Raw genomic sequence first — 26,640 nt, 5'->3', positions numbered from 1 at the left:
TTTAGCAGACGCTCTTATCCAGAGCGACCTACAATAGTGAGTGCAGTACTCTTGTGTACTGGTCCCCCGTGGGAATGGATCCCACAACCCCGGTGTTGCTAGTGCCATGCTCCACCAACTAGACGCACGGAACCTGGGTTGTCTAGGTCTTATTGAAAGGAAAAACCAAAAACCTGCAGACACTAGACTCGGCCATCCATGGAATGAGTGACACCCCTGCCCTATAGAGGGCACTACTTTTTACTAGTCCTATCAAAAGTTGTGTATTTTATAGGGACTAGGGTGCCATTTGGGACTAAACAAGAAACATTCTGAAGGATGTTAACCTGCCGTCTGCTTCTCGTCTATATGGACTTAACATTTCCTATGCAGTTTGGGATTTCAATAAAATGGGATTCTTGTATCCAACATCTATTTCCTGATCTGTCTTTTTTTGAGTCTATTCAGGCACAGTAGAAAAGCGGTGTGTCCGCATACCAAGAGGGGAGGGCAGTGATCAGGCAAGGCCATTTGTTTTTATTAGTGAGAGTATTCTCATGGCTTAGTCTGTCAGCAGTGAAGGGTCGGCTTTAGAAAGTAACACCCCAGTCTCCTTTATCTCATCACCTGATTTACTTAAGGTACATTACAATGGGTGGTCCAGGTATCATGACATGGCCCATGTGGGGGGAGGGGGCCTTCCTCTATTGTTCAAGTAAGAAGGTGCAAATGAGAGGGCACCATCAGACCAACTCCTTGGATCCCTACTCCATGAAATTTGCATTTGTCTAAAACTTTACTGTTTTGTTTGTGTACATTACAGGAAAAGATCAATAGCTGGAGTGCGTTTAATGGCACCCTATTCCAAAAATGATGGGCCCTGGTCAATCAAGTGTTGTACTATGTACCAATACCAGGTTTTAGTTGTGTGGTCCTTGTGCCCTCCTCTAAAAGGACAGACAGCCAGCTCTTAACCCCTCCCCCACACAAAGCATTAAACACATTCCTCCTGACATGACAGCAGCACAACTCCACCTTCTCCCTCAACGGTCTGAGAACTATTACAGACCCACCAGCCATATAAAATGCAAGTCAGCTTATTTCTGTAAATAAAATTTATTTTTTTATACAGGTATTTCATTTGCCCCAAGCAAAAGTCGGTCAGTATATATCATAACGGATGTTGCTGTCACAAATGGAAAGTTAAAACTCTCAGAGAACAGAGAAAACATGTCAGATCTGCCCCAAAGCCACTGAATAAAGGCTCCGTCCCAAATGGAACCCAGTTCCTTAAATAGGGCACTACTTTTATTAGGGCCCCATAGGGCTCTGGTCAAAAGGAGTGCACTTACATAGAGGATAAGGTGTAATTTGGGCCGCATCCGAGGCGGGTCCATACTGTAAACGCACCCTTCATCCACCCGACAGGAGACCTCTGCATTTCATACCAGGACCTGACCTGGAGGGGCTCTGTCTGGGCTCTGAGGGGTTCAGTTTCCCCTAGGTACAGATCTAGGATCAGCTTCCTCTCCACCAATGTTAACCTTAACCATTAGTGGGAGGAAATGCAAAGCACTGAGTTGGGGTCAGCTTGCCTTAAATAAATAATACACTGAGGTGAAGTGATGAGAGGTGGACAGGTGCGTGTTGATGTGCAATGGGGCAAGGAGGGTTAGGGGAACCAAGGGTTGAGGGCTCATTTGCGCTGGACTGTTGTGAACGGTGAGGGCATCTGGATGGGTGGTTGGACAGGCTGGAAGGAGGAGGGAACGGGCTTCTTTCGTGTGTCTGGAGAGGGCGTCTGGAGCACTGAGGGGAGGAGCTGGTTACGTTTGATGATCTGCAGGGCGAGCTGCGTGTTCCCTGAGAGGGGGGGGAGAATCAAAAAGAGAGGCCGAGGGAAACAGTGAGATCATACACAGCTCTTAGTAAGGTCATAAGGTCCTGACCTTTCTATACAGGACAGAGGTTGACTGACAGCAGTAATCTGTCATCACTGCCTTTGTGCCAGACTGTGGCCTTCGGCATTCTACCTGGAGAATTCTAGAACTGGAATGTCAAGAGTTTGATTGACATCAACCCCAAAACTTCCTTGGAACCCCCTCCAACCTCATACTATGCTAGAAAACAATAGTCAAGAAGAATCTATCAAAGACAACTATCATAAGGGCCAGATTGGGAAACCTGAGGGCCCCACGTCACAACCTTGCAGGTGGGAATGAGAACCCAGAGAGATGTAGCTGACTCACCGTTCTGCAGCTCCAGGTAGACAGCCAGTAAGATGGCTTCAGGAGGAATCTCCTTGGTGTTCACCATGGAGGCGGCCTGGGAGAGAGGAACAGGTTCACAAACATCTAAACAGTCATGTTTGGGACAATAACACATCTGAATGGTTTCAAGAGATAAGTATGTACTGTAGCTGTGTGTGTGTGTGTGTGTGTGTGTGTGTGTGTGTGTGTGTGTGTGTGTGTGTGTGTGTGTGTGTACCGTACCTGATGCAGGCACTTGCGGGCCTTCTCGTACTCACTCCTCAGACAGTAGGCACTGCCCAGGTTGAACAGCATTATGGATCGGGCTGAGCTCACTGTGCTGGGGTAACACAGAGGAGTCTGCTTCCCTGCTGTACCAACACACAACACACAAAACACCCTGTCAACAGAGGAGTCTGCTTCCCTGCTGTACCAACACACCCTGTCAACAGAGGAGTCTGCTTCCCTGCTGTACCAACACACCCTGTCAACAGAGGAGTCTGCTTCCCTGCTGTACCAACACACCCTGTCAACAGAGGAGTCTGCTTCCCTGCTGTACCAACACACCCTGTCAACAGAGGAGTCTGCTTCCCTGCTGTATGAACACACCCTGTCAACAGAGGAGTCTGCTTCCCTGCTGTACCAACACACAACACAACCTGTCAACACTGGATGTCACCTCACACACAGATGGGGAGTCTCTACTGAGACTGCAGGGAGTGTGTGTGTGTGTGTATACACACTCACATGACTCGACAGGCTCCAGATCCCCTTTATCTGGCCCTGTGAACACAAACACACTATCAAACAGTGATCCAGTCATCATGTGACTCAGACATCACACCATCATGTGGTTAAATGGATAGGTCATTTCAGTTAGGGCAGAATACTGGTTGGGGTGCATCGATTGGAGCGAGAGAGGTGGGTGTGAGGACTAACCTTGGTCCTGCTCGCTGGACAACACCCCCATGGAGACATCAGTGATGTTCTCTGGGTTGAGGTGACCGATGGCCTCTGAGATCCGGTCCAGGGATATGAGGGCCTCTGCAGCATACAGGTGGCCCAGGAACCTGGAACAGAGAGACAGAGGATGTACCGTCAGACAGAATTCGATGCACCATTGACTCACTAGTACTGGGGCTTGTTCATGGGGATGTGAACATAAAAAAAATAAATGATAGCAATCATCAGTTTTTATGTCACAAATCCAACATTAAACCTCGTAAACAATGAATGGTAATCTGGTAAACAGTTCATTTTCTGAAATGTCTGCTGTTGCCCGGCTATTAAATGGGACTGGTGGCTATTTGATACTGAGTTTTACAGTATGTACAGGTGCGACCAAATATACTGGCACCCCTGCACTTTCCTTAAATAATTCCCCTATTCTCAAATAAATTTGACATAACGGTTTTTTCCCTTCATACTTTGTTATTGGATTTTCAACATTGCAGAACCAATTTTAGGTTTGTAAACTTAAGCCAAGATAAATTTACAATTTTAATTTAGAAAATAAAGACAAATGACATGGACAAAATGATTGGCACCCCTGAGCTGTAACTTGCACAACCTTTAGCCAAGATAACTGCAGACAAACACTTCTTGTAGCCATCAATGAACTTGCTGCACCTTTCTACTGACAATTTGTCCCCCTTTTCAGCAGCAACCAGCTCTAATTCTTTCATGTTTGAGGGGTGCCCTCCACCAACTGCTGTTTTCAGATCTCACCATAGGTTATGGATGTACAAAAGTTTATATTTCAACTTCTTTTAGAAGAAATACTTTAACCCGCCATATTCTGGGGTGAGGAGGACAGCAGGATACCCCCCCTAGTCTGTCATTAACCCTCCACATTCTGGGGTGAGGATTACAGCAGGATACCCCCCCTAGTCTGTCATTAACCCTCCACATTCTGGGGTGAGGATTACAGCAGGATACCCCCCCTAGTCTGTCATTAACCCTCCACATTCTGGGGTGAGGAGGACAGCAGGATACCCCCCTAGTCTGTCATTAACCCTCCACATTCTGGGGTGAGGAGGACAGCAGGATACCCCCCCTAGTCTGTCATTAACCCTCCACATTCTGGGGTGAGGATTACAGCAGGATACCCCCCCTAGTCTGTCATTAACCCTCCACATTCTGGGGTGAGGAGGACAGCAGGATACCCCCCCCTAGTCTGTCATTAACCCTCCACATTCTGGGGTGAGGAGGACAGCAGGATACCCCCCCTAGTCTGTCATTAACCCTCCACATTCTGGGGTGAGGATTACAGCAGGATACCCCCCCTAGTCTGTCATTAACCCTCCACATTCTGGGGTGAGGAGGACAGCAGGATACCCCCCTAGTCTGTCATTAACCCTCCACATTCTGGGGTGAGGAGGACAGCAGGATACCCCCCCTAGTCTGTCATTAACCCTCCACATTCTGGGGTGAGGATTACAGCAGGATACCCCCCCTAGTCTGTCATTAACCCTCCACATTCTGGGGTGAGGATTACAGCAGGATACCCCCCCTAGTCTGTCATTAACCCTCCACATTCTGGGGTGAGGATTACAGCAGGATACCCCCCCTAGTCTGTCATTAACCCTCCACATTCTGGGGTGGAGGAGGACAGCAGGATACCCCCCCCAGTCTGTCATTAACCCACCACATTCTGGGGTGAGGAGGACAGCAGGATACCCCCCTAGTCTGTCATTAACCCTCCACATTCTGGAGTGAGGAGGACAGCAGTGCAGTCCAGGGACATGGTCTGTAATTAACCCTCCACATTCTGTGGTGAGGAGGACAGCAGTGCAGTCCAGGGACATGGTCTGTAATTAACCCTCCACATTCTGTGGTGAGGAGGACAGCAGGATACCCCCCTAGTCTGTCATTAACCCTCCACATTCTGGGGTGAGGAGGACAGCAGGATACCCCCCCTAGTCTGTCATTAACCCTCCACATTCTGGGGTGAGGATTACAGCAGGATACCCCCCCCCCCTAGTCTGTCATTAACCCTCCACATTCTGGGGTGAGGATTACAGCAGGATACCCCCCTAGTCTGTCATTAACCCTCCACATTCTGGGGTGAGGAGGACAGCAGGATACCCCCCCTAGTCTGTCATTAACCCTCCACATTCTGGGGTCAGGATTACAGCAGGATACCCCCCTAGTCTGTCATTAACCCTCCACATTCTGGGGTGAGGAGGACAGCAGGATACCCCCCTAGTCTGTCATTAACCCTCCACATTCTGGGGTGAGGATTACAGCAGGATACCCCCCCCTAGTCTGTCATTAACCCACCACATTCTGGGGTGAGGAGGACAGCAGGATACCCCCCTAGTCTGTCATTAACCCTCCACATTCTGGGGTGAGGAGGACAGCAGGATACCCCACCTAGTCTGTCATTAACCCTCCACATTCTGGGGTGAGGATTACAGCAGGATACCCCCCCCCCCCCCAATCTGTCATTAACCCTCCACATTCTGGAGTGAGGAGGACAGCAGTGCAGTCCAGGGACATGGTCTGTAATTAACCCTCCACATTCTGGAGTGAGGAGGACAGCAGTGCAGTCCAGGGACATGGTCTGTAATTAACCCTCCACATTCTGTGGTGAGGAGGACAGCAGTGCAGTCCAGGGACATGGTCTGTAATTAACCCTCCACATTCTGTGGTGAGGAGGACAGCAGGATACCCCCCTAGTCTGTCATTAACCCTCCACATTCTGGGGTGAGGAGGACAGCAGGATACCCCCCCTAGTCTGTCATTAACCCTCCACATTCTGGGGTGAGGATTACAGCAGGATACCCCCCCCCCAGTCTGTCATTAACCCTCCACATTCTGGGGTGAGGAGGACAGCAGGACACCCCCCTAGTCTGTCATTAACCCTCCACATTCTGGAGTGAGGAGGACAGCAGTGCAGTCCAGGGACATGGTCTGTAATTAACCCTCCACATTCTGTGGTGAGGAGGACAGCAGTGCAGTCCAGGGACATGGTCTGTAATTAACCCTCCACATTCTGTGGTGAGGAGGACAGCAGTGCAGTCCAGGGACATGGTCTGTAATTAACCCTCCACATTCTGGAGTGAGGAGGACAGCAGTGCAGTCCAGGGACATGGTCTGTAATTAACCCTCCACATTCTGTGGTGAGGAGGACAGCAGTGCAGTCCAGGGCCATGGTCTGTAATTAACCCTCCACATTCTGGAGTGAGGAGGAAAGCAGTGCAGTCCAGGGCCATGGTCTGTAATTAACCCTCCACATTCTGGAGTGAGGAGGAAAGCAGTGCAGTCCAGGGACATGGTCTGTAATTAACCCTCCACATTCTGTGGTGAGGACAGCAGTGCAGTCCAAGGAAGGAGGAGGGACTGAAGGGAAGTCTGTGGTCATGAAGTCATGAAGCAGTCTGAAGAGTCAAGAGGTCTGCTTGGGCCACATTACCATTACCAGACGGTGAGTCATTAAGTGCCGTAAGCTTCGGGGGAGGGGGGGTAAGTCATATGGAGGTTAATGAAGTGATAACAAGAGCTGCATGGATAGCAGGAAGGAGGGGGAAGAGGAAGAAACAGAAAGAGGTGTTGAGAGGGGAAAGGGGGAGTGAGGATGAAAGGTTAAGGGGATAGAGGAATGAAGTCCATCTGGTGTAAGAGTTTATCTGAGTGGGGAGAGAGATAGAGAGAGAGAGGGATGGATAGAGGTCTTACTTGAGTGATCCAGACAGCTTGGTCTGGTGAAGGAGCTTCTCTGCATGGTTCAGGGCCATCAGGTTGTCTCCTAACACCAGGGCCACGTAGGCACTGCAGGCCAGGAGGGAACACCTAGAGAGACAACACCACATAGGAGAACCCAGTCAGCACAGACAGGACAACACATAACAGATCACACCAACCCTGCACTGGGAAACATAGTGGGTTGCATAACATTCAGATATGGGGGAAATTAATTCTATATTGAAATGAATACTAATTAAACAATTCATTCAATTATTTGTGTTAGTTAAAGAAAAGTGCAGGTGGGGAGAGTCTGCACTGTAGTGGTCGTGTCCCTCCCAGGCCTCTCACTGGTTGGCAACAGAACACTCAGGGATTCCAGGAAATAAACCCAAGAAGTTAACGGGGCAGCTCCTAAACTTTCCCTGTGGGGTCAGCCCTTCATTCAGCACATCCTCCCCAACTCTACCCCCTCCTAATGAAAAGTGGAAGGAAGGAGGGCAAGCTTTATCCAATTAGTCCAGAGAACAGAGACTCAGGAGGACCAGGGCAACAGAGACCCAGGAGGACCAGGGCAACAGAGACCCAGGAGGACCAGGGCAACAGAGACCCAGGAGGACCAGGGCAACAGAGACCCAGGAGGACCAGGGCAACAGAGACCCAGGAGGACCAGGGCAACAGAGACCCAGGAGGACCAGGGCAACAGAGACCCAGGAGGACCAGGGCAACAGAGACCCAGGAGGACCAGGGCAACAGAGACCCAGGAGGACCAGGGCAACAGAGACCCAGGAGGACCAGGGCAACACAGAATGGAAAAAAGAAAGAAGAAAGGGGAGACAGGGTTATTAACTGACTGGGGGAGACAGGGTTATTAACTGACTGGGGGAGACAGGGTTATTAACTGACTGGGGGAGACAGGGTTATTAACTGACTGGGGGAGACAGGGTTATTAACTGACTGGGGGAGACAGGGTTATTAACTGACTGGGGGAGACAGGGTTATTAACTGACTGGGGGAGACAGGGTTATTAACTGACTGGGGGGAGACAGGGTTATTAACTGACTGGGGGAGACAGGGTTATTAACTGACTGGGGGAGACAGGGAGGGGAGAGAGGGTTATTAACTGACTGGGGGAGACAGGAAGGGGAGACAGGGTTATTAACTGACTGGGGGAGACAGGGTTATTAACTGACTGGGGGAGACAGGGTTATTAACTGACTGGGGGAGACAGGGAGGGGAGAGAGGGTTATTAACTGACTGGGGGAGACAGGAAGGGGAGGACAGGGTTATTAACTGACTGGGGGAGACAGGGTTATTAACTGACTGGGGGAGACAGCGGGGGGAGACAGGGTTATTACTGACTGGGGGGAGACAGGGGTTATTAACTGACTGGGGGAGACAGGGTTATTAACTGACTGGGGGAGACAGGGTTATTAACTGACTGGGGGAGACAGGGTTATTACTGACTGGGGAGACAGGGTTATTAACTGACTGGGGGAGACAGGGTTATTAACTGACTGGGGGAGACAGGGTTATTAACTGACTGGGGGAGACAGGGTTATTAACTGACTGGGGGAGACAGGGTTATTAACTGACTGGGGGAGACAGGGTTAGTAACTGACTGGGGGAGACAGGGTTATTAACTGACTGGGGGAGACAGGGTTATTAACTGACTGGGGGAGACAGGGTTATTAACTGACTGGGGGAGACAGGGTTATTAACTGACTGGGGGAGAAGGGTTTTTTAACTGACTGGGGGAGACAGGGTTATTAACTGACTGGGGGAGACAGGGTTATTAACTGACTGGGGAGACAGGGTTATTAACTGACTGGGGGAGACAGGGTATTAACTGACTGGGGGAGACAGGGTTATAACTGACTGGGGGAGACAGGGTTATAACTGACTGGGGGAGACAGGGTTATTAACTGACTGGGGGAGACAGGGTATAACTGACTGGGGGAGACAGGGTTATTAACTGACTGGGGGAGACAGGGTTATTAACTGACTGGGGGAGACAGGGTTATTAACTGACTGGGGGAGACAGGGTTATTAACTGACTGGGGGAGACAGGGTTATTAACTGACTGGGGGAGACAGGGTTATTAACTGACCGGGGGAGACAGGGTTATTAACTGACTGGGGGAGACAGGGTTATTAACTGACTGGGGAGACAGGGTTATTAACTGACTGGGGGAGACAGGGTTATTAACTGACTGGGGGAGACAGGGTTATTAACTGACTGTGGGAGACAGGGTTATTAACTGACTGTGGGAGACAGGGAGGGGAGACAGGGTTATTAACTGACTGTGGGAGACAGGGAGGGGAGACAGGGTTATTAACTGACTGGGGGAGACAGGGTTATTAACTGACTGGGGGAGACAGGGTTATTAACTGACTGTGGGAGACAGGGAGGGGAGACAGGGTTATTAACTGACTGGGGGAGACAGGGTTATTAACTGACTGGGGGAGACAGGGTTATTAACTGACTGGGGGAGACAGGGTTATTAACTGACTGGGGGAGACAGGGTTATTAACTGACTGGGGGAGACAGGGTTATTAACTGACTGGGGGAGACAGGGTTATTAACTGACTGGGGGAGACAGGGTTATTAACTGACTGGGGGAGACAGGGTTATTAACTGACTGTGGGAGACAGGGAGGGGAGACAGGGTTATTAACTGACTGTGGGAGACAGGGAGGGGAGACAGGGTTATTAACTGACTGTGGGAGACAGGGAGGGGAGACAGGGTTATTAACTGACTGGGGGAGACAGGGTTATTAACTGACTGGGGGAGACAGGGTTATTAACTGACTGGGGGAGACAGGGTTATTAACTGACTGGGGGAGACAGGGTTATTAACTGACTGGGGGAGACAGGGTTATTAACTGACTGGGGGAGACAGGGTTATTAACTGACTGGGGGAGACAGGGTTATTAACTGACTGGGGGAGACAGGGTTATTAACTGACTGGGGGAGACAGGGTTATTAACTGACTGGGGGAGACAGGGTTATTAACTGACTGGGGGAGACAGGGTTATTAACTGACTGGGGGAGACAGGGTTATTAACTGACTGGGGGAGACAGGGTTATTAACTGACTGGGGGAGACAGGGTTATTAACTGACTGGGGGAGACAGGGTTATTAACTGACTGGGGGAGACAGGGTTATTAACTGACTGGGGGAGACAGGGTTATTAACTGACTGGGGGAGACAGGGTTATTAACTGACTGGGGGAGACAGGGTTATTAACTGACTGGGGGAGACAGGGTTATTAACTGACTGGGGGAGACAGGGTTATTAACTGACTGGGGGAGACAGGGTTATTAACTGACTGGGGGAGACAGGGTTATTAACATGACTGGGGGAGACAGGGTTATTAACTGACTGGGGGAGACCAGGGTATTAACTGACTGGGGGAGACAGGGTTATTAACTGACTGGGGAGACAGGGTTATTAACTGACTGGGGAGACAGGGTTATTAACTGACTGGGGGAGACCAGGGTTATTAACTGACTGGGGAGACAGGGTTCTTACCGACTGGGGGAAGACAGGGTTATTAACTGGACTGGGGGAGACAGGGTTTTTTAACTGACGGGGGGAGACAGGGTTATTAACTGACGGGGGGAGACAGGGTTATTAACTGACTGGGGGAGACAGGGTTATTAACTGACTGGGGGGAGACAGGGTTATTAACTGACTGGGGGAGACAGGGTTATTAACTGACTGGGGGAGGACAGGGTATTAACTGACTGGGGGAGACAGGGTTATTAACTGACTGGGGGAGACAGGGTTATTAACTGACTGTGGGAGACAGGGAGGGGAGACAGGGTTATTAACTGACTGTGGGAGACAGGGAGGGGAGACAGGGTTATTAACTGACTGGGGGAGACAGGGTTATTAACTGACTGGGGGAGACAGGGTTATTAACTGACTGTGGGAGACAGGGTTATTAACTGACTGTGGGAGACAGGGAGGGGAGAGAGGGTTATTAACTGACTGTGGGAGACAGGGAGGGGAGACAGGGTTATTAACTGACTGGGGGAGAGAGGGTTATTAACTGACTGGGGGAGACAGGGTTATTAACTGACTGGGGGAGACAGGGTTATTAACTGACTGGGGGAGACAGGGTTATTAACTGACTGTGGGAGACAGGGTTATTAACTGACTGTGGGAGACAGGGAGGGGAGAGAGGGTTATTAACTGACTGGGGGAGACAGGGAGGGGAGACAGGGTTATTAACTGACTGGGGGAGACAGGGTTATTAACTGACTGGGGGAGACAGGGTTATTAACTGACTTGGGGGGAGACAGGGTTATTAACTGACTGGGGGAGACAGGGTTATTAACTGACTGGGGGAGACAGGGTTATTAACTGACTGGGGGAGACAGGGTTATTAACTGACTGGGGGAGACAGGGTTATTAACTGACTGGGGGAGACAGGGTTATTAACTGACTGGGGGAGACAGGGTTATTAACTGACTGGGGGAGACAGGGTTATTAACTGACTGGGGGAGACAGGGTTATTAACTGACTGGGGGAGACAGGGTTATTAACTGACTGGGGGAGACAGGGTTATTAACTGACTGGGGGAGACAGGGTTATTAACTGACTGGGGGAGACAGGGTTATTAACTGACTGGGGGAGACAGGGTTATTAACTGACTGGGGGAGACAGGGTTATTAACTGACTGGGGGAGACAGGGTTATTAACTGACTGGGGGAGAGAGGGTTATTAACTGACTGGGGGAGACAGGGTTATTAACTGACTGGGGGAGACAGGGTTATTAACTGACTGGGGGAGACAGGGTTATTAACTGACTGGGGGAGACAGGGTTATTAACTGACTGGGGGAGACAGGGTTATTAACTGACTGGGGGAGACAGGGTTATTACTGACTGGGGGAGACAGGGTTATTAACTGACTGGGGAGACAGGGTTATTAACTGACTGGGGGAGACAGGGTTATTAACTGACTGGGGGAGACAGGGTTATTAACTGACTGGGGGAGACAGGGTTATTAACTGACTGGGGGAGACAGGGTTATTAACTGACTGGGGGGGGACAGGGTTATTAACTGACTGGGGGAGACAGGGTTATTAACTGACTGGGGGAGACAGGGTTATTAACTGACTGGGGGAGACAGGGTTATTAACTGACTGGGGGAGACAGGGTTATTAACTGACGGGGGAGACAGGGTTATTAACTGACTGGGGAGACAGGGTTATTAACTGACCGGGGAGACAGGGTTATAACTGACCGGGGGAGACAGGGTTATTAACTGACGGGGGACCTGGGGGAGGACAGGGTTATTAACTGACTGGGGGAGACAGGGTTATTAACTGACTGGGGGAGACAGGGTTATTAACTGACTGGGGGAGACAGGGTTATTAACTGACTGGGGGAGACAGGGTTATTAACTGACTGGGGGAGACAGGGTTATTAACTGACTGGGGGAGACAGGGTTATTAACTGACTGGGGGAGACAGGGTTATTAAACTGACTGGGGAGACAGGGTTATTAACTGACCGGGGGAGACAGGGTTATTAACTGACTGGGGGAGACAGGGTTATTAACTGACTGGGGGAGACAGGGTTATTAACTGACTGGGGGAGACAGGGTTATTAACTGACTGGGGGAGAGAGGGTTATTAACTGACTGGGGGAGACAGGGAGGGAGAGAGGGTTATTAACTGACTGGGGGAGACAGGGAGGGGAGAGAGGGTTATTAACTGACTGGGGGAGACAGGGTTATTAACTGACTGGGGGAGACAGGGTTATTAACTGACTGGGGGAGACAGGAAGGGGAGAGAGGGTTATTAACTGACTGGGGGAGACAGGAAGGGGAGAGAGGGTTATTAACAGACTGGGGGAGACAGGAAGGGGAGAGAGGGTTATTAACAGACTGGGGGAGACAGGAAGGGGAGAGAGGGTTATTAACAGACTGGGGGAGACAGGAAGGGGAGAGAGGGTTATTAACTGACTGGGGGAGACAGGAAGGGGAGAGAGGGTTATTAACTGACTGGGGGAGACAGGGAGGGGAGAGAGGGTTATTAACTGACTGGGGGAGACAGGGAGGGGAGAGAGGGTTATTAACTGACTGGGGGAGACAGGAAGGGGAGAGAGGGTTATTAACTGACTGGGGGAGACAGGAAGAGGAGAGAGGGTTATTAACTGACTGGGGGAGACAGGAAGAGGAGAGAGGGTTATTAACTGACTGGGGGAGACAGGAAGAGGAGAGAGGGTTATTAACTGACTGGGGGAGACAGGGAGGGGAGAGAGGGTTATTAACTGACTGGGGGAGACAGGGAGGGGAGAGAGGGTTATTAACTGACTGGGGGAGACAGGAAGGGGAGAGAGGGTTATTAACTGACTGGGGGAGACAGGGAGGGGAGAGAGGGTTATTAACTGACTGGGGGAGACAGGAAGGGGAGAGAGGGTTATTAACTGACTGGGGGAGACAGGAAGGGGAGAAAGGGTTATTAACTGACTGGGGGAGACAGGGAGGGAGACAGAAAGGAAGAGAGGTCTCTCTTACCTGAGGTTTTCAACCTCCTGTTTCCTCAGAGGTGAAGACGGTGCTGCAGAAAGGAACTTGTCTCCTTCTTGACCCTTCCCACTATCAAACCAACGATAAGGAAGTGGGGGAAATGGACAGAAACATACTCCCTGTAAAGTTCTTCTATAAGAGGACATGGAGAGCTGAATCCTTGTTAATAGTCTATAGCATTAATAACCACAGTGCGCTACAAAAATAGATTTGGAAGATTTGACAAGGCATGTTTTAGCAACAAGCCAATCTCAGGGTGAGATGAGACACTGACCTGCAGGCGTCGCTGTTCTCTGAGCCGCTCTCTGTGCTGCCTGACTGACTGGGTGTCTTGGGGCCGTTCTCTGCCTTGTTCTCCTGCTGCTGGTGATCAGGGAGGAGGACCAGGCCGTTCCTCAGACAGATCGCTGCAAACTCCATACTGGCCACCGGAATGGCTGCAGACTGCCCATCACTACACACACCCACATTTAGGAGAGGAAAGAGTAAACCATGTGGTTAATGGAGATATAGTAATGATCAACATCTTGGGTTGTCTCAGTACCCTCTAATTTCAGCAATCACTACCACGTAAACAAATGTTTTAGCGCCATCTCCTGGACAGTACTGGTTAGGTCCATAGGGAGAGGGAAAAGTGACCTGTAGATTGTGTTCTGGGTGGACTGTGATGCCAGGATGATCTTGCGATGGTAGCCCTGCCCAACGATGGCCTGAACGATACCTTTTTTACTGGGAAGACCCTTGTTGTCTTGTTCTAAGCTCTGGAAAATAACAAAATGCTACATTTGAATGTTGATAAGTTTTATTTCACAGTAAGAAAACAAGTGAGCGTGTGTTTGTGAGTGTGTGTGTTTTTATCACAACTCACACCCTTGTTGGCAGCGATGCAGCACTCAGCCAACCGTAACCAGAGGCCAGGGTTAGAGTGGTACACCTGCACAGCATCCATCAGACAGTCGAAGGCTGCCAGGGGCCGGCCGATGTGCAGCAGCTGGATCCCACAGTTATACAGCAGCTCATAACGCTTGTTGGCTAGCAGCGCACACATGGGGATGCCCGAGAACTGCTTAGCTGGAAGGACAGAGAGACAACAGAGCTAGTCGGCGTACAACAGAGCTCGTCGGCGTACAACAGAGCTCGTCGGCGTACAACAGAGCTCGTCGGCGTACAACAGAGCTCGTCGGCGTACAACAGAGCTAGTCGGCGTACAACAGAGCTAGTCGGCGTACAATGACGGGAGAAACATGTAGGATCAGTTTCCTGGACACAGATTAAACTAGTCCTGCACTAATACACACTTTTGATGGAGAATCTGCATTTAACATACTTTTAAGTCCAAGACTAGGCTTAATCGGTGTCCGAGAAACTGTCCTGCGGCTTTGAAAAGTGTTAAACCCAGTTTATGTTGACTCACATTGCCCGTTACCCGTCGCCCCGCCGTCCCCCAGCTGTGCACACGTGTGGTCGTTCTCCTGCAGGGCCTTTTTGAAGTAGAATATGCCTAGGTTGTGTTTCCCCATGGCAAAGTGTATACAACCCAGATTGTTCCAGAACATACAGCGCACACATTCACCTGATGGTAGAAACAAACAAGACAGAACATTTAGTGGAACTTTCATATAGGGCAGTGGTTCCCAAACGTTTTATAGTCCTGTACCCCTTCAAACATTCAACCTCCAGCTGCGTACCCTCTCTAGCACCAGGGTCAGCACACTCTCAAATGTTTTTTTGCCATCATTGTAAGCCTGCCACACACACACACACACTCACACGTTATACGATAAGTTTATTAAACACCCCCTGTAGCTCAGTTGGTAGAGCATGGTGTTTGCAACACCAGGGTTGTGGGTTCGATTCCCACGGGGGGCCAGCACAGAAAAAAAATGTATGAAATTGTATGAAATGTATACATTCACTACTGTAAGTCGCTCTGGATAAGAGCGTCTGCTAAATGACTAAATTGTAATTGTAATTGTAACATAAGAATGAGTGTGAGTTGTCATCACAGCGCAGCTCGTGGGAAGTGACAAAGAGCTCTTATAGGACCAGGGCACAAATAACATAATAAATCAATATTTTAGCTCTTTATTTAGCTTTCTTACATATAAACTTAATTTGTTCATCAAAAATTGTGAATAACTCACCACAGGTTAATGAGAAGGGTGTGCTTGAAAGGATGCACATAACTCTGCAGTGTTGGGTTGTAATGGAGAGAGTCTCAGTCTTAAATCATTTTTCCACACAAGGTCTGTGCCTGTATTTAGTGTTCATGCTAGTGAGGGCTGAGAATCCACTCTCACATATAGTTATGTGGTTGCAAAGGGCATCAGTGTCTTAACAGCGGGATTTGCCAAGGCAGGATACTCTGAGTGCAGCCCAATCCAGTAATCTGGCAGTGGCTTCTGATTAAATTACATTTTCACAGGACCGCTTGTTGTAATTTCGATGAAGCTCTCTTGTTCAGATATCGGTAAGTGGACTGGAGGCAGGGCATGAAAAGGATAACGAAGCCAGTTGTTTGTGTCGTCCGTTTTAGGAAAGTACTTGCTTAATTGCGCACCCAACTCACTCAGGTGCTTCGCTATATTACACTTGACATTGTCCGTAAGCTTGAGTTCAGTTGCACACAAAAAATCATACAATGATGGAAAGACCTGTGTGTTGTCCTTGTTAATGCAGACAGAGAAGAGCACCAACTTCTTAATCATAGCCTCAATGTTGTCCCGCACACTGCAGATTCAGATCATTCAGGCGAGAAAAAACATCACCCAGATAGGCCAGTCGTGTGAGAAACTCATCATCATGCAAGCAGTCAGACACGTGAAAATTATGGTCAGTAATGAAAACTTTAAGCTTGTCTCTCGACAAAAAAAAAACGTGTCAATACTTTGCCCCTTAATAACCAGCGCACTTCTGTATGTTGTAAAAGCGTTACATGGTCGCTGCCCATATCATTGCATAATGCAGAAAATACACGAGAGTTCAGGGGCCTTGCTTTAACAAAGTTAACCATTTTCACTGTAGTGTCCAAAACGTCTTTCAAGCTAGCTGTCAGGCATTCCTTTGGCAGCAAGAGCCTCTTGGTGGATGCTGCATTGTACCACTCCACTGTCTCCCTGTCATGGCTTTTGCGCCATCAGTACAGATACCATCACATCTTAACCACCAAAGTCCATTTGATGTCACAAAGCTGTCCAGTACTTTAAAAATATCCTCTCATGTTGTCCTGGTTTCCAGAAGAAGATGTCTTCCTTAATTGACCCCCCATAAACGTAACGGACATATACTAGGAGCTGTGCCTGGCCCGCCACGTCTGTTGACTCATCCAGCTGTAACACATATAATTCACTGGCTTGTATAAGAAGCAGTAATTGTTTCAAAACATCTCCTGCCATGTCACTGATGTGCTGTGAAACAGTGTTGTTTGATGAAGGCAATGTCTGTATAGTTTTAGGTTTTAGGGGCCTTTTCCCCAGCATTGTCCCAGTCATCCACAATAGTATGGGGCTTGCCTGTCCTAGCCACTCGGTAGCTCACCATATAAGACTCTTCTAGCCCCTTCTTATTAGTGGTACCTGTTGCTTTATACATGTCTTACGACTCGAAAGTAGTCTTTATTCTCGCTCAAAAACTCCTGTTGCTTATTTTTGAAATTGTCATGTTTCGTTTCCAAATGTCTGCGCAAGAGTGGAGGTCTCCCACGAGAGACTAGGCTACCTGTATTAGACATTGTGTTGTTATTTCGCTGAACACCAGATGGTTTCATTTTATTTCTGTTATTGAAACGAGGCTACTCAGACGAGAAAAAGACCCTCACCCAAATGTATAGACCCATTGGAAAAAAAGAAAAGTACTGTTCACATTTTTTTTAAAATGTGAATTACATTTTTATTTGGCGTACCCCCGACGGCATTGCGTGTACCCCAGTTTGGGAATACCTGATATAGGTAATACTCAATTGTGCTCTGTCGCTGACAGGACAGTCTGAAACCCTTTTCACACCATCTAGCCAACCTGATCCATAGTCCTGAATCGGATATATACTTTTACATTGTATTTTCTAGCACGGTCCAACAACTATGTTGGATGTATAACCAGGTAAGCAGGGGTCTAAACGTACCTGTTTTGATGGCCCCAGGGTGCTCTGCGATGTTGGAGCTGTTTAAGAGCTTCACTGCTTTGCGGTAGTTTCCTCTCAGGTACTCAAAGTTACTCTTGAGGAAGAGTGAGGAAGCAGACTAGTGGGAGATGAAGGAAAAACAGGTTGGCATGGAAACATTGACATTCTAGTCATTTAGCAGATGCTCTCATCCAAAATGACTTACAATCAGTGCATTCGACTGAAGCAGGGAAAGGTAGGAAGGGGATGTTTGGGAAAGAGCAGGTTTAGTAAGGCAGTTTAATAACCTGGTTCCAGATCGTTTCGTGCCGTCTTGCCAACTCCTGTGGTCATTGTCACGCCATTGACCATAGGAGTTGGTAAGACAGCACAAACAGACCTGGAACCAGGCTAGTTTAGTCATGTGTTTAGCAACGCAAACATGACTCACATTCCCTGCTGTGTTCATCACAGACTTGATCTCCCTTTTGCATGCCTTTGATGACTTCATCTGAATGTACGCTCGCACTTTGTACTGTGAACGAGAAGAACAAGAAGTGTGAAACAAAAGCAGCAATACAAAAGCTGCTTTCCCGTCTTCATTTCCGCCCCCTCAGGAAAAGGATTGGTGTTACACGTACCTGGTGCATTTTGGATTTTGCTGCTTCGATCATGCCAATGAACTCTGCCTTCTGGTTCCGACCATCTTTGTTGGCGCTGTTGACACTCTGCAATATCAAGATAGACACCAACGTTTGAAAATAACCACATTCCATTAACAAACTATAGACTTCAAATGTCTTCTCATCTCATAGTAAGTGAAGTTTAAAACCATTAGTAAAATAGCCTGCACTCAGATGTAACTAGCGTAACTGCATAACCTCAGTAAGATATTTTTTTGGGGCAGGCAAAAATGACGTGGACATCCAAAGTAGGAGTGTGTTGTGTTTGGTTCTAAAGGCACCTTTACACTGACCCAACATTGACCAACGCTCCAACATTTGCCAACAACCACCAAATCACATCTATCCAATTCTGTGTTTGTTGGTCAATGTTGTGTCAGTGTGTAAGCGCCTGAAGTATATTTTAGTAACCTGTCCTCCAGTAAGCTCCCTGAGATTGTCCTGAATGAGGTCTGCTGCCTCCACTACCGGGTCCCTGTGAATGTAGAACTTGCACTGTGCCTGAAATATTACCTGGACATGACAGACAACCTCAATGTAAGTACATACGCAGCAGCACATCTTTGCTCTCAACACAAGAACACTGATATCTCACAACTTTACAGTTGCCACCAATAATAACAATAACATAACTGCTTAGGAAGAACAGTCATTTCTCTAAGAGGTGGAAAATAACATTCAACATACATGAGCACAGTAACAAACATCAGAACATCATTGGTCAAAGTCAGAAACATGACACCCGAGAATGGTGCATGCTAGCACACCCCTCTTTAGAGGGACACGTACCTCCCCTTTGCCGTTCTTGTTGTTTCCCTGTACAGACAGTTTCTCCAGCACAGCAAGGAGATGGAGGGCCTTCTCTGGCTGGTACGTTAGCAGGTACAGATCCACCAGCAAGAAGCAGACCGCCAGAGCAAACTTCTCTTCTAGGACAAATAACACCATCAAGCCATGCTAAACTGTGGGGCTGCAAAGGCCAATTCATCAGGAACATTGCCAGTTGCTGTGACTAAGTGTATATGCGTACTGTGTAGTCATGCAATACATTTCAATGTTTGTGTTCTCTGACAAATGCTTATAGTCTGACAAATACGAATGTCCATATAAAAACACCAAAACCTACCAAACGGCTCCAGAAACTGGTACAGCCTCTCTCCAATAGCAATAGCTTCGGAGTACTGTCTCATGTGGTAGTGAATGATAGCTTGATTGTAGTAGAGCAGACTGTTTTCTACATCATCCAAACCATCAATATCCTCCATTGAAGTGTGAACCTTGATAGACAAAAAAATGCATGAATGTTAAGGATTAGCCAACTTAATGACTGAACTATTGTGTGCATGTGTGAATATATTGATGAAGAGTCAAGACATTTAAAACTAGAATATGTTTAACATTTATTTGGCATGTCATTGAGAGAACTGGATAAAAGGTTTCAACGATAGTCACCTGGTTTTTCATTGCAATAAGAGTCTGCTTCAGGGTGCATGTGGTGGTTTGGCCGCTCTTGTAGAATTCAGCTATTGCTTTATTCAAAGCAATCTTGTAGTCCTCCTTGTTCAACTCTTGTAGCTTCCCAAGGTGTTTCAAAGATTCCTCATAGTTTCCGGCCTGCGAGTAAACATATTAAAATCAACAAATGTAACAAAAAACTTGTGAATAGTTGCATCAACAAATGTAAACAAACATTGTAAATCAGATAGGTTTGACAGATGGAGTTGTAGCCAAGTTGGCCAACTCCCTAGGATTGCACGATTTGCAGCAAACTGTTGATGGTAAATAAATGCGACGTTACCGTAAACGCCTCCAACGCATTTGCAGCTATTGCTTTTTCTTGGTCTGAAATCCCAGGGGAAGAAGTGTTATCATGCTTGACTTCATTTAATTCTGGTTGAATAAAAAAACAACAATATACAGCCCATTTAGCTAGCTAATAATGCCAACTGTTTGCTGCCAAGCCATAACATAATGTTAAAACAAGTTAGTTAACGTAAGCTAGCTAGGTCAAAATTCTGGTGGGCGTGTGTTGACAGTTAGCATTCATGACACGCTAGTCAAGATTGTTGACATGACAAGTTTGGGAACTTGCTAGCTAGTGCATAGTTAGTCGAGTGTGCCAATGTTGGTTACACGTGACACAAGTAACAACTAACTAGCTAGACAACTAAATAGTTGTTTATTGGCATGTTTAGTTAGTAAATATCAATTCATAGCTAGTTAACTACCAACGCAGCTAGAGCAAGGACACTGGAAGGATAGCTAGCTAGCAACACTGGCGTTTGCTAATATTAGCTAGCAAACCGATGGTTGGTTAAATGTAAAGCCCATGTAAATGCAAGTGGATTAAAACTAGTGTTTGTACTAGCTAGCTATCCGTATATAGTTAGCAAGATAGAAATAACCTAGTTAGCATACCACTTTAGTTAACACATATTAGCTAGCTAGCAAGCTAGTCACTCTCCCACCTGTGTTGTTATCTGCCATTTCGGGGATCTCGTGCTTTAATTGTTGGAAATGCCCCAGCCAGAAGGTTTACTAAGAGAAATATTGGGACAAAACGATTCGTTTACTATGTTAGCTAGCCAAGATGATAAATTGAAGTACTCCGCTCGTTCGTAACTTGAACAAGATATCCGAAATCTGACCGCTCTCAAATGCTTTTTTTCAGTGTTCCGCCATTGAAATGACGCTGAAGTAAACAAATCTGAAAGAAGGGCAGCTCGTGACGCAGATGCCTGTCAACACAGATAAATAGCACCATCTACCGGTATGGAGGGAAAATGCAAGAAAAGTGCATCTACTCAAAGCCTGGTCCCCATTCCATACATCAAATAATGTGGTCACTCTCACTGTCAAATAAAATAATCCTGCGTATTAATTTGCGTTACCGGGTTATCAGAAGACATACATGATCTGCTCAACTTACTAAAAAACCAAAGCATCAGTTTTCAATAACTCGTACCCCTAACTTATCTCCACAAGGTGGCAGTAAATTATCATTATTGATACATGATGATGCCCTGCAGACTGGTAAGTAAGAAAGTCAGAAAAACTAAAATAAAGTATAAAGTAGGCCTGATCGTTGCATTGCTTCGCTTCACAATCATGCATATTTGACACCATTTCAAATATGATGTAAAATGTTGTTTACAAAATTATGTTTTCTCACTATAAAAGGGCTGCACTATACTGTCGTGAAGCTCCAGGGAGGACAATATAACTAACAAAGTAAACCAATTGTGTACTGCAGGCTAATAATGAAAATCAATTAAGCATCGTTACAGAATCTCTCTCTCTCCATCTCTCTCTGTCTCATCAAAAAGGAAGTTAATAAAAAAACACTAATGGCTTTTTAATTGTATTTCACTCAAGCAATTCCACACAGTCTGTGGTTCTTTGAATAAAGGAACCAGAGTAAGATCGGTTATTTGACAAAGTCAAAAAGAAATAGAAGATGCTGAAAGATGTTTGAAACCCAGTGGCAGTTCCTGCTCTCAATAGTGAAGACTTGAAGGAGAGACTTGGCAAGAACAGCTCAAATATGCAAAGGGTTATGACAGTCCATCATTACTTTAAGACATGAAGGTCAGTCAATCCGGAAAATGTCAAGAACGTAGAAAGTTTCTTAAAGTGCAGTCGCAAAAACCATCAAGCGCTATGATGAAACTGGCGCTCATGAGGACCTCCACAGGAAATGAAGACCCAGAGTTACCTTTGCTGCAGAAGATAAGTTCATTAGAGTTACCAGTCTCAGAAATTGCAGCCCAAATAAATGCTTCACAGAGTTCAAGTAACAGACACATCTCAACATCAACTGTTCAGAGGAGACTGCGTGAATCAGGCCTTCACGGTTGAATTGCTGCAAAGAAACCACGACTAAAGGACACAAATAATAAGAAGAGACTTGCTTGGGCCAAGAAACACGAGCAATGGACATTAGACCAGTGGAAATCTGTCCTTTGGTCTGATGAGTCCAAATTTTATGAGACGCAGAGTAGGTGAACGGATGATCTCTGTGTGTGTGATTTCCACTGTGAAGCATGGAGGAAGAGGTGTGATGGTGTGGGGGTACTTTGCTTGTGACACTGTCAGTGATTTATTTAGAATTCAAGGCACACTTAGCCAGCATGGCTACCACAGCATTCTGCAGCGATACGCCATCCCATATGATTTCCGCTTAGTGGGACTATCATTTGTTTTTCAACAATATAATGACCCAACACACATCAAATCAAATCAAATCAAATGTTATTAGTCTCATGCGCCGAATACAACAGCGAAATGCTTACTTACGAGCCCCTAACCAACAATGCAGTTTAAAAAAAATACGGATAAGAATAATAAGGAAAAGTAACAAGTAATTAAAGAGCAGCAGTAAAATAACAATAGCGAGACTATATACGGGGGGTACCGGTACAGAGTCAATGTGTAGGGGCACCGGTTAGTTGATGTAATATGTACATGTAGGTAGAGTTATTAAAGTGACTATGCATAGATGATAACAACAGAGAGTAGCAGCGGTGTGGAAGAGGGGGAGGGGGGGGGCAATGCAAATAGTCTGGGCAACCATATGATTAGATGTTCAGGAGTCTTATGGCTTGGGGGTAGAAGCTGTTTAGAAACCTCTTGGACCTAAACTTAGTGCTCTGGTACCACTTGCTGTGCGGTAGCAGAGAGAACAGTCTATGACTAGGGTGGCTGGAGTCTTTGACAAATTTTAGGGCCTTCCTCTGACACCGCCTGGTATAGAGGTCCTGGATGGCAGGAAGCTTGGCCCCAGTGATGTACTGGGTCGTTCACACTACCCTCTGTAGTGCTTTGCGGTGGGAGGCCGAGCAGTTACCATACCAGGCAGTGATGCAACCAGTCAGGATGCTCTCTATAGTGCAGCTGTAGAACCTTTTGAGGATCTGAGGACCCATGCCAAATCTTTTCAGTCTCCTGAGGGGGAATAGGTTTTGTCGCTTCACTCTTCACGACTGTCTTGGTGTGCTTGGACCATGTTAGTTTGTTGGTGATGTGGACACCAAGGAACTTGAAGCTCTCAACCTGCTCCACTGCAGCCCCGTCGATGAGAATGGGGGCATGCTCGGTCCTCTCCTCTAGGCTGTGTAAGGGCTATTTGAACAAGAAGGAGAGTGATGGAGTGCTGCATCAGATGACCTGTCCTCCACAATCACCCGACCTCAACCAAATTGAGATCGTTTGGGATGAGTTGGATCGCAGAGTGAAGGAAAGCAACCAACAAGTGCTCAGCATATGTGGGAACTCCTTCAAGACAGTTGGAAAAGCATTCCAGGTGAAGCTGGTTGAGAGAATGCCGAGAGTGTGCAAACCTGTCATCAAGGCAAAGGGTGGCTACTTTGAAGAATCTAAAATCTAAAATATTTTTTATTTGTTTTTTGGTTTCTACATGATTCTATGTGTGTTATGTCATAGTGTTGATGTCTTCACTATTATTCTACAATGTAGAAAATATTAAAAATAAAGAAAAACCCTTGAATGAGTGTGTCCAAACTTTTGACTGGTACTGTATTTCGAAGTTTAATATGTGAACCAAATAATAACTATCTTGATTCAAGCATAAACATTTTAGGATTTTTTTTTCCATCAATAAAATAGTTTGAAAGTGAATGATAACAATATGGAACATCTGTAATATTACTCTCTAGAACCACTGTTTAGAATCATTGAGATCCTAATTATACAGTCTCACCACACTGATGGCTATGTTTGTATGTATTACCAGTAGGAAATTCCTGTATTCCTTGTTCCTGGAGTATTCTAACCCATGAGGGTCTCATCCAGTTCTCACTATACAACACAATGGCTCCCCATGAGTGAGGACCAGCAGACTGTGTATGGGGATTGGTTAGATTCATATGCAGCTCAGCTCTGCAATGTAGTATATGGTTAAGCCCACAGATACCCACAGCTTTTTGAGTTGTTATTTATTTTTGATTAACATTTTTTTAACCTTTATTTAACTAGGCAAGTTAGTTAAGAACATATTCTTATTTGCAATGACAGCCTAGGAACAGTGCGCTAACTGCCTTGTTCAGGGGCAGAATGACAGATGTTTACCTTGTCAGCTCAGGGATTTGATCTAGCAACCTTTCGGTTACTGGCCCAGTGCTCTAACCTCTAGGCTGGTTTGACTGGGGAAGGTGAAAGGGTAAAGGTTTAATACACAATATGCTTTCCCTCTCAAGCCTGAAGAATACTTTTCAAGTTAACTCAGACTCTCTGTCAGGTATAGATGTCACACAGTATTGGATATAATTGTGAAAAGGTCAATGGAAGATGTAACATAACAATAGGATGAAGCTGTGCTACGGACTGGGGCCATTATTTACTAATATCTGACACATATTTGACATATACTGTCCACTTTCTCAAAGGTGGTGGCGTTATGTTTTCATTCACAATCCGTCACAAATCAATTTTCATTAAAATGTCAGACAATATTGTATAAATTCTTAAAAAGGATAGTAAAGAAAGGAATGAGGATAGTCAATGGCGAATATAACAGGGCAGTATCTCCTAAAACTGCTGCACTTCTCCTGAACTTCTGACTTGAAGGAAATGATGACGCTGAGACAGAGAGATATACTACTCGGGTTCAGGTGGAATTGTGATGGATAGCTCGATTGACTGTGGAGAATGGGAAAGGATGACTATTTTATGTATTTGGGCACAGGGGAAATTAGACATTCTGGCTAAGTGAGTCATCATTACACCAATACCATTTTTAACAAGAAAACGAGGACATTGAAATGAAGAGCTCAAAACGTAAAAAAATATTATTTAATGTGGTTACATCAGTTCTTGAGATAAAGTGGCTCTGTTGGTCTGGTAATCGAGTCCACTGTGATTTGGAGCAGAGGATCCTAGGTAACTGCTTGGGGTGCACAATCAAAATCAAATCAAAATCAAATCCAATTTTATTGGTCACATACACATGGTTAGCAAATATTATTGCAAGTGTAGCGAAATGCTTGTGCTTCTAGTTCCAAAAGTGCAGCAATATCTATCATGTAATCTAACAATTCCACAACAACTACCTAATACACACACATCTAAGTAAGGAATGGAATAAGAATATATACATATAAATATATGGATGAGCAATGACAGAGCAGCATAGGCAAGATGCAATAGATGGTATAAAATACGGTATATACATATGAGATGAGTAATGCCAGATATGTAAACATTATTAAAGTGGCATTATTAAAGTGACTAGTGGTCCATTTATTAAAGTGGGCAATTATTTAAAGTCTGTATGTGCTGTAGGCAGCATCCTCTCTGTGTTAGTGATGGCAATCAGACAGTGCCTTAATGATAGCTCCCCAGAGACTATCATCACAACTCTGAGACAAGTCATTGTGGACACTACAGCACCATTGAGATGTGGCAAGTTAGTGACAACTAGCCTGGTTAAACCAGACTGAACACTGTCCTCAACAGTATTTCACTTGAAACAACACTAAAATATAGTGAAATCAGCTTGGATGCCAAGCTAAGGGAAGCCCCCTCTAATTATGGCTAAGATGGAGGGTTGAACTGTACTATGGTAGTGGTCTCCTAAGGACAGTAACTTACTTTTTCATTTAGAAGACACTCTTATCCAGAGTTACTCACAGGAGCAATTAGGGTTAAGTGCCTTGCTCACGGACACATCGGCAGATTTTTCACCTAGTTGGCTCGGGGATTTGACCAACCAGCGACCTTTCGGTTACTGGCCCAACGCTCTTAATCGCTAGGCTACCTGCCGCCCCATACCCCATACAATTCAATTCAGGATATCCCCTGTGTTAGAATAAATAAAGACCCAGGACAGCTCTGTGGGCTCAATCATGGATGCTCAGGTGTACTGTACAAACTTGTGTCAGGTAACATTGTCCTACCCTTGTCACGGTACTTCCTGCTTCAGACTTGAACAATGTATGACTATCAGGATATTAGATCAACGAGAGCAAATAACACATTGACACATTTCAGTATAGAAACTCTGGCCAAGCTTGGCCTGCAAGAAGTGACTGCTCCTTGTTGTAATTTACAATCTAAGCAATTACAGTGAGGGAAAAAAGTATTTGATCCCCTGCTGATTTTGTACGTTTGCCCACTGACAAAGAAGTGATCAGTCTATAATTTTAATGGTAGGTTTATTTGAACAGTGAGAGACAGAATAACAACAAAAAAATCCAGAAAACGCATGTCAAAAATGTTATAAAATGATTTGCATTTTAATGAGGGAAATAAGTATTTGACCCCTCTGCAAAACATGACTTAGTACTTGGTGGCAAAACCCTTGTTGGCAATCACAGAGGTCAGACGTTTCTTGTAGTTGGCCACCAGGTTTGCACACATCTCAGGAGGGATTTTGTCCCACTCC

At 46.3% G+C, this 26,640-nt stretch overlaps 1 protein-coding gene across 3 annotated transcripts; it reads right to left on the bottom strand.

Annotated features, from left to right (window-relative positions):
• Positions 1 to 1,076: 1,076 nt before the first annotated feature.
• cnot10 (CCR4-NOT transcription complex, subunit 10) lies at positions 1,077 to 20,925 on the bottom strand. Of its 3 annotated transcripts, none has more exons than XM_029737704.1 (19): positions 20,708 to 20,925; positions 20,038 to 20,129; positions 19,692 to 19,853; positions 19,366 to 19,516; positions 19,029 to 19,168; positions 18,198 to 18,284; positions 18,008 to 18,091; positions 17,578 to 17,695; positions 14,872 to 15,030; positions 14,326 to 14,528; positions 14,097 to 14,218; positions 13,732 to 13,911; positions 13,446 to 13,526; positions 6,909 to 7,022; positions 3,168 to 3,298; positions 2,976 to 3,011; positions 2,472 to 2,599; positions 2,229 to 2,304; positions 1,077 to 1,842 (listed from the first exon to the last, which is right to left on the bottom strand). In XM_029737704.1, the coding sequence occupies exons 1-19, from the start codon at positions 20,724 to 20,726 to the stop codon at positions 1,676 to 1,678; spliced, it is 2,250 nt and encodes a 749-aa protein (XP_029593564.1). In that variant the 5' UTR covers positions 20,727 to 20,925; the 3' UTR covers positions 1,077 to 1,675. The 3 variants fall into 3 exon arrangements, with proteins under 3 accessions (XP_029593564.1, XP_029593565.1, XP_029593566.1); XM_029737705.1 differs by having other exon boundaries at positions 19,029 to 19,165; XM_029737706.1 differs by having other exon boundaries at positions 20,038 to 20,081.
• Between the last annotated feature and the right edge of the window lie 5,715 nt (positions 20,926 to 26,640).

The sequence above is a fragment of the Salmo trutta genome, chromosome 37 (assembly GCF_901001165.1).
Source record: "Salmo trutta chromosome 37, fSalTru1.1, whole genome shotgun sequence".
Lineage (NCBI taxonomy): Eukaryota > Metazoa > Chordata > Actinopteri > Salmoniformes > Salmonidae > Salmo > Salmo trutta.
Note: the sequence above shows the minus strand (reverse complement) of the source record. Positions and strands in the feature narration are given on the sequence as shown.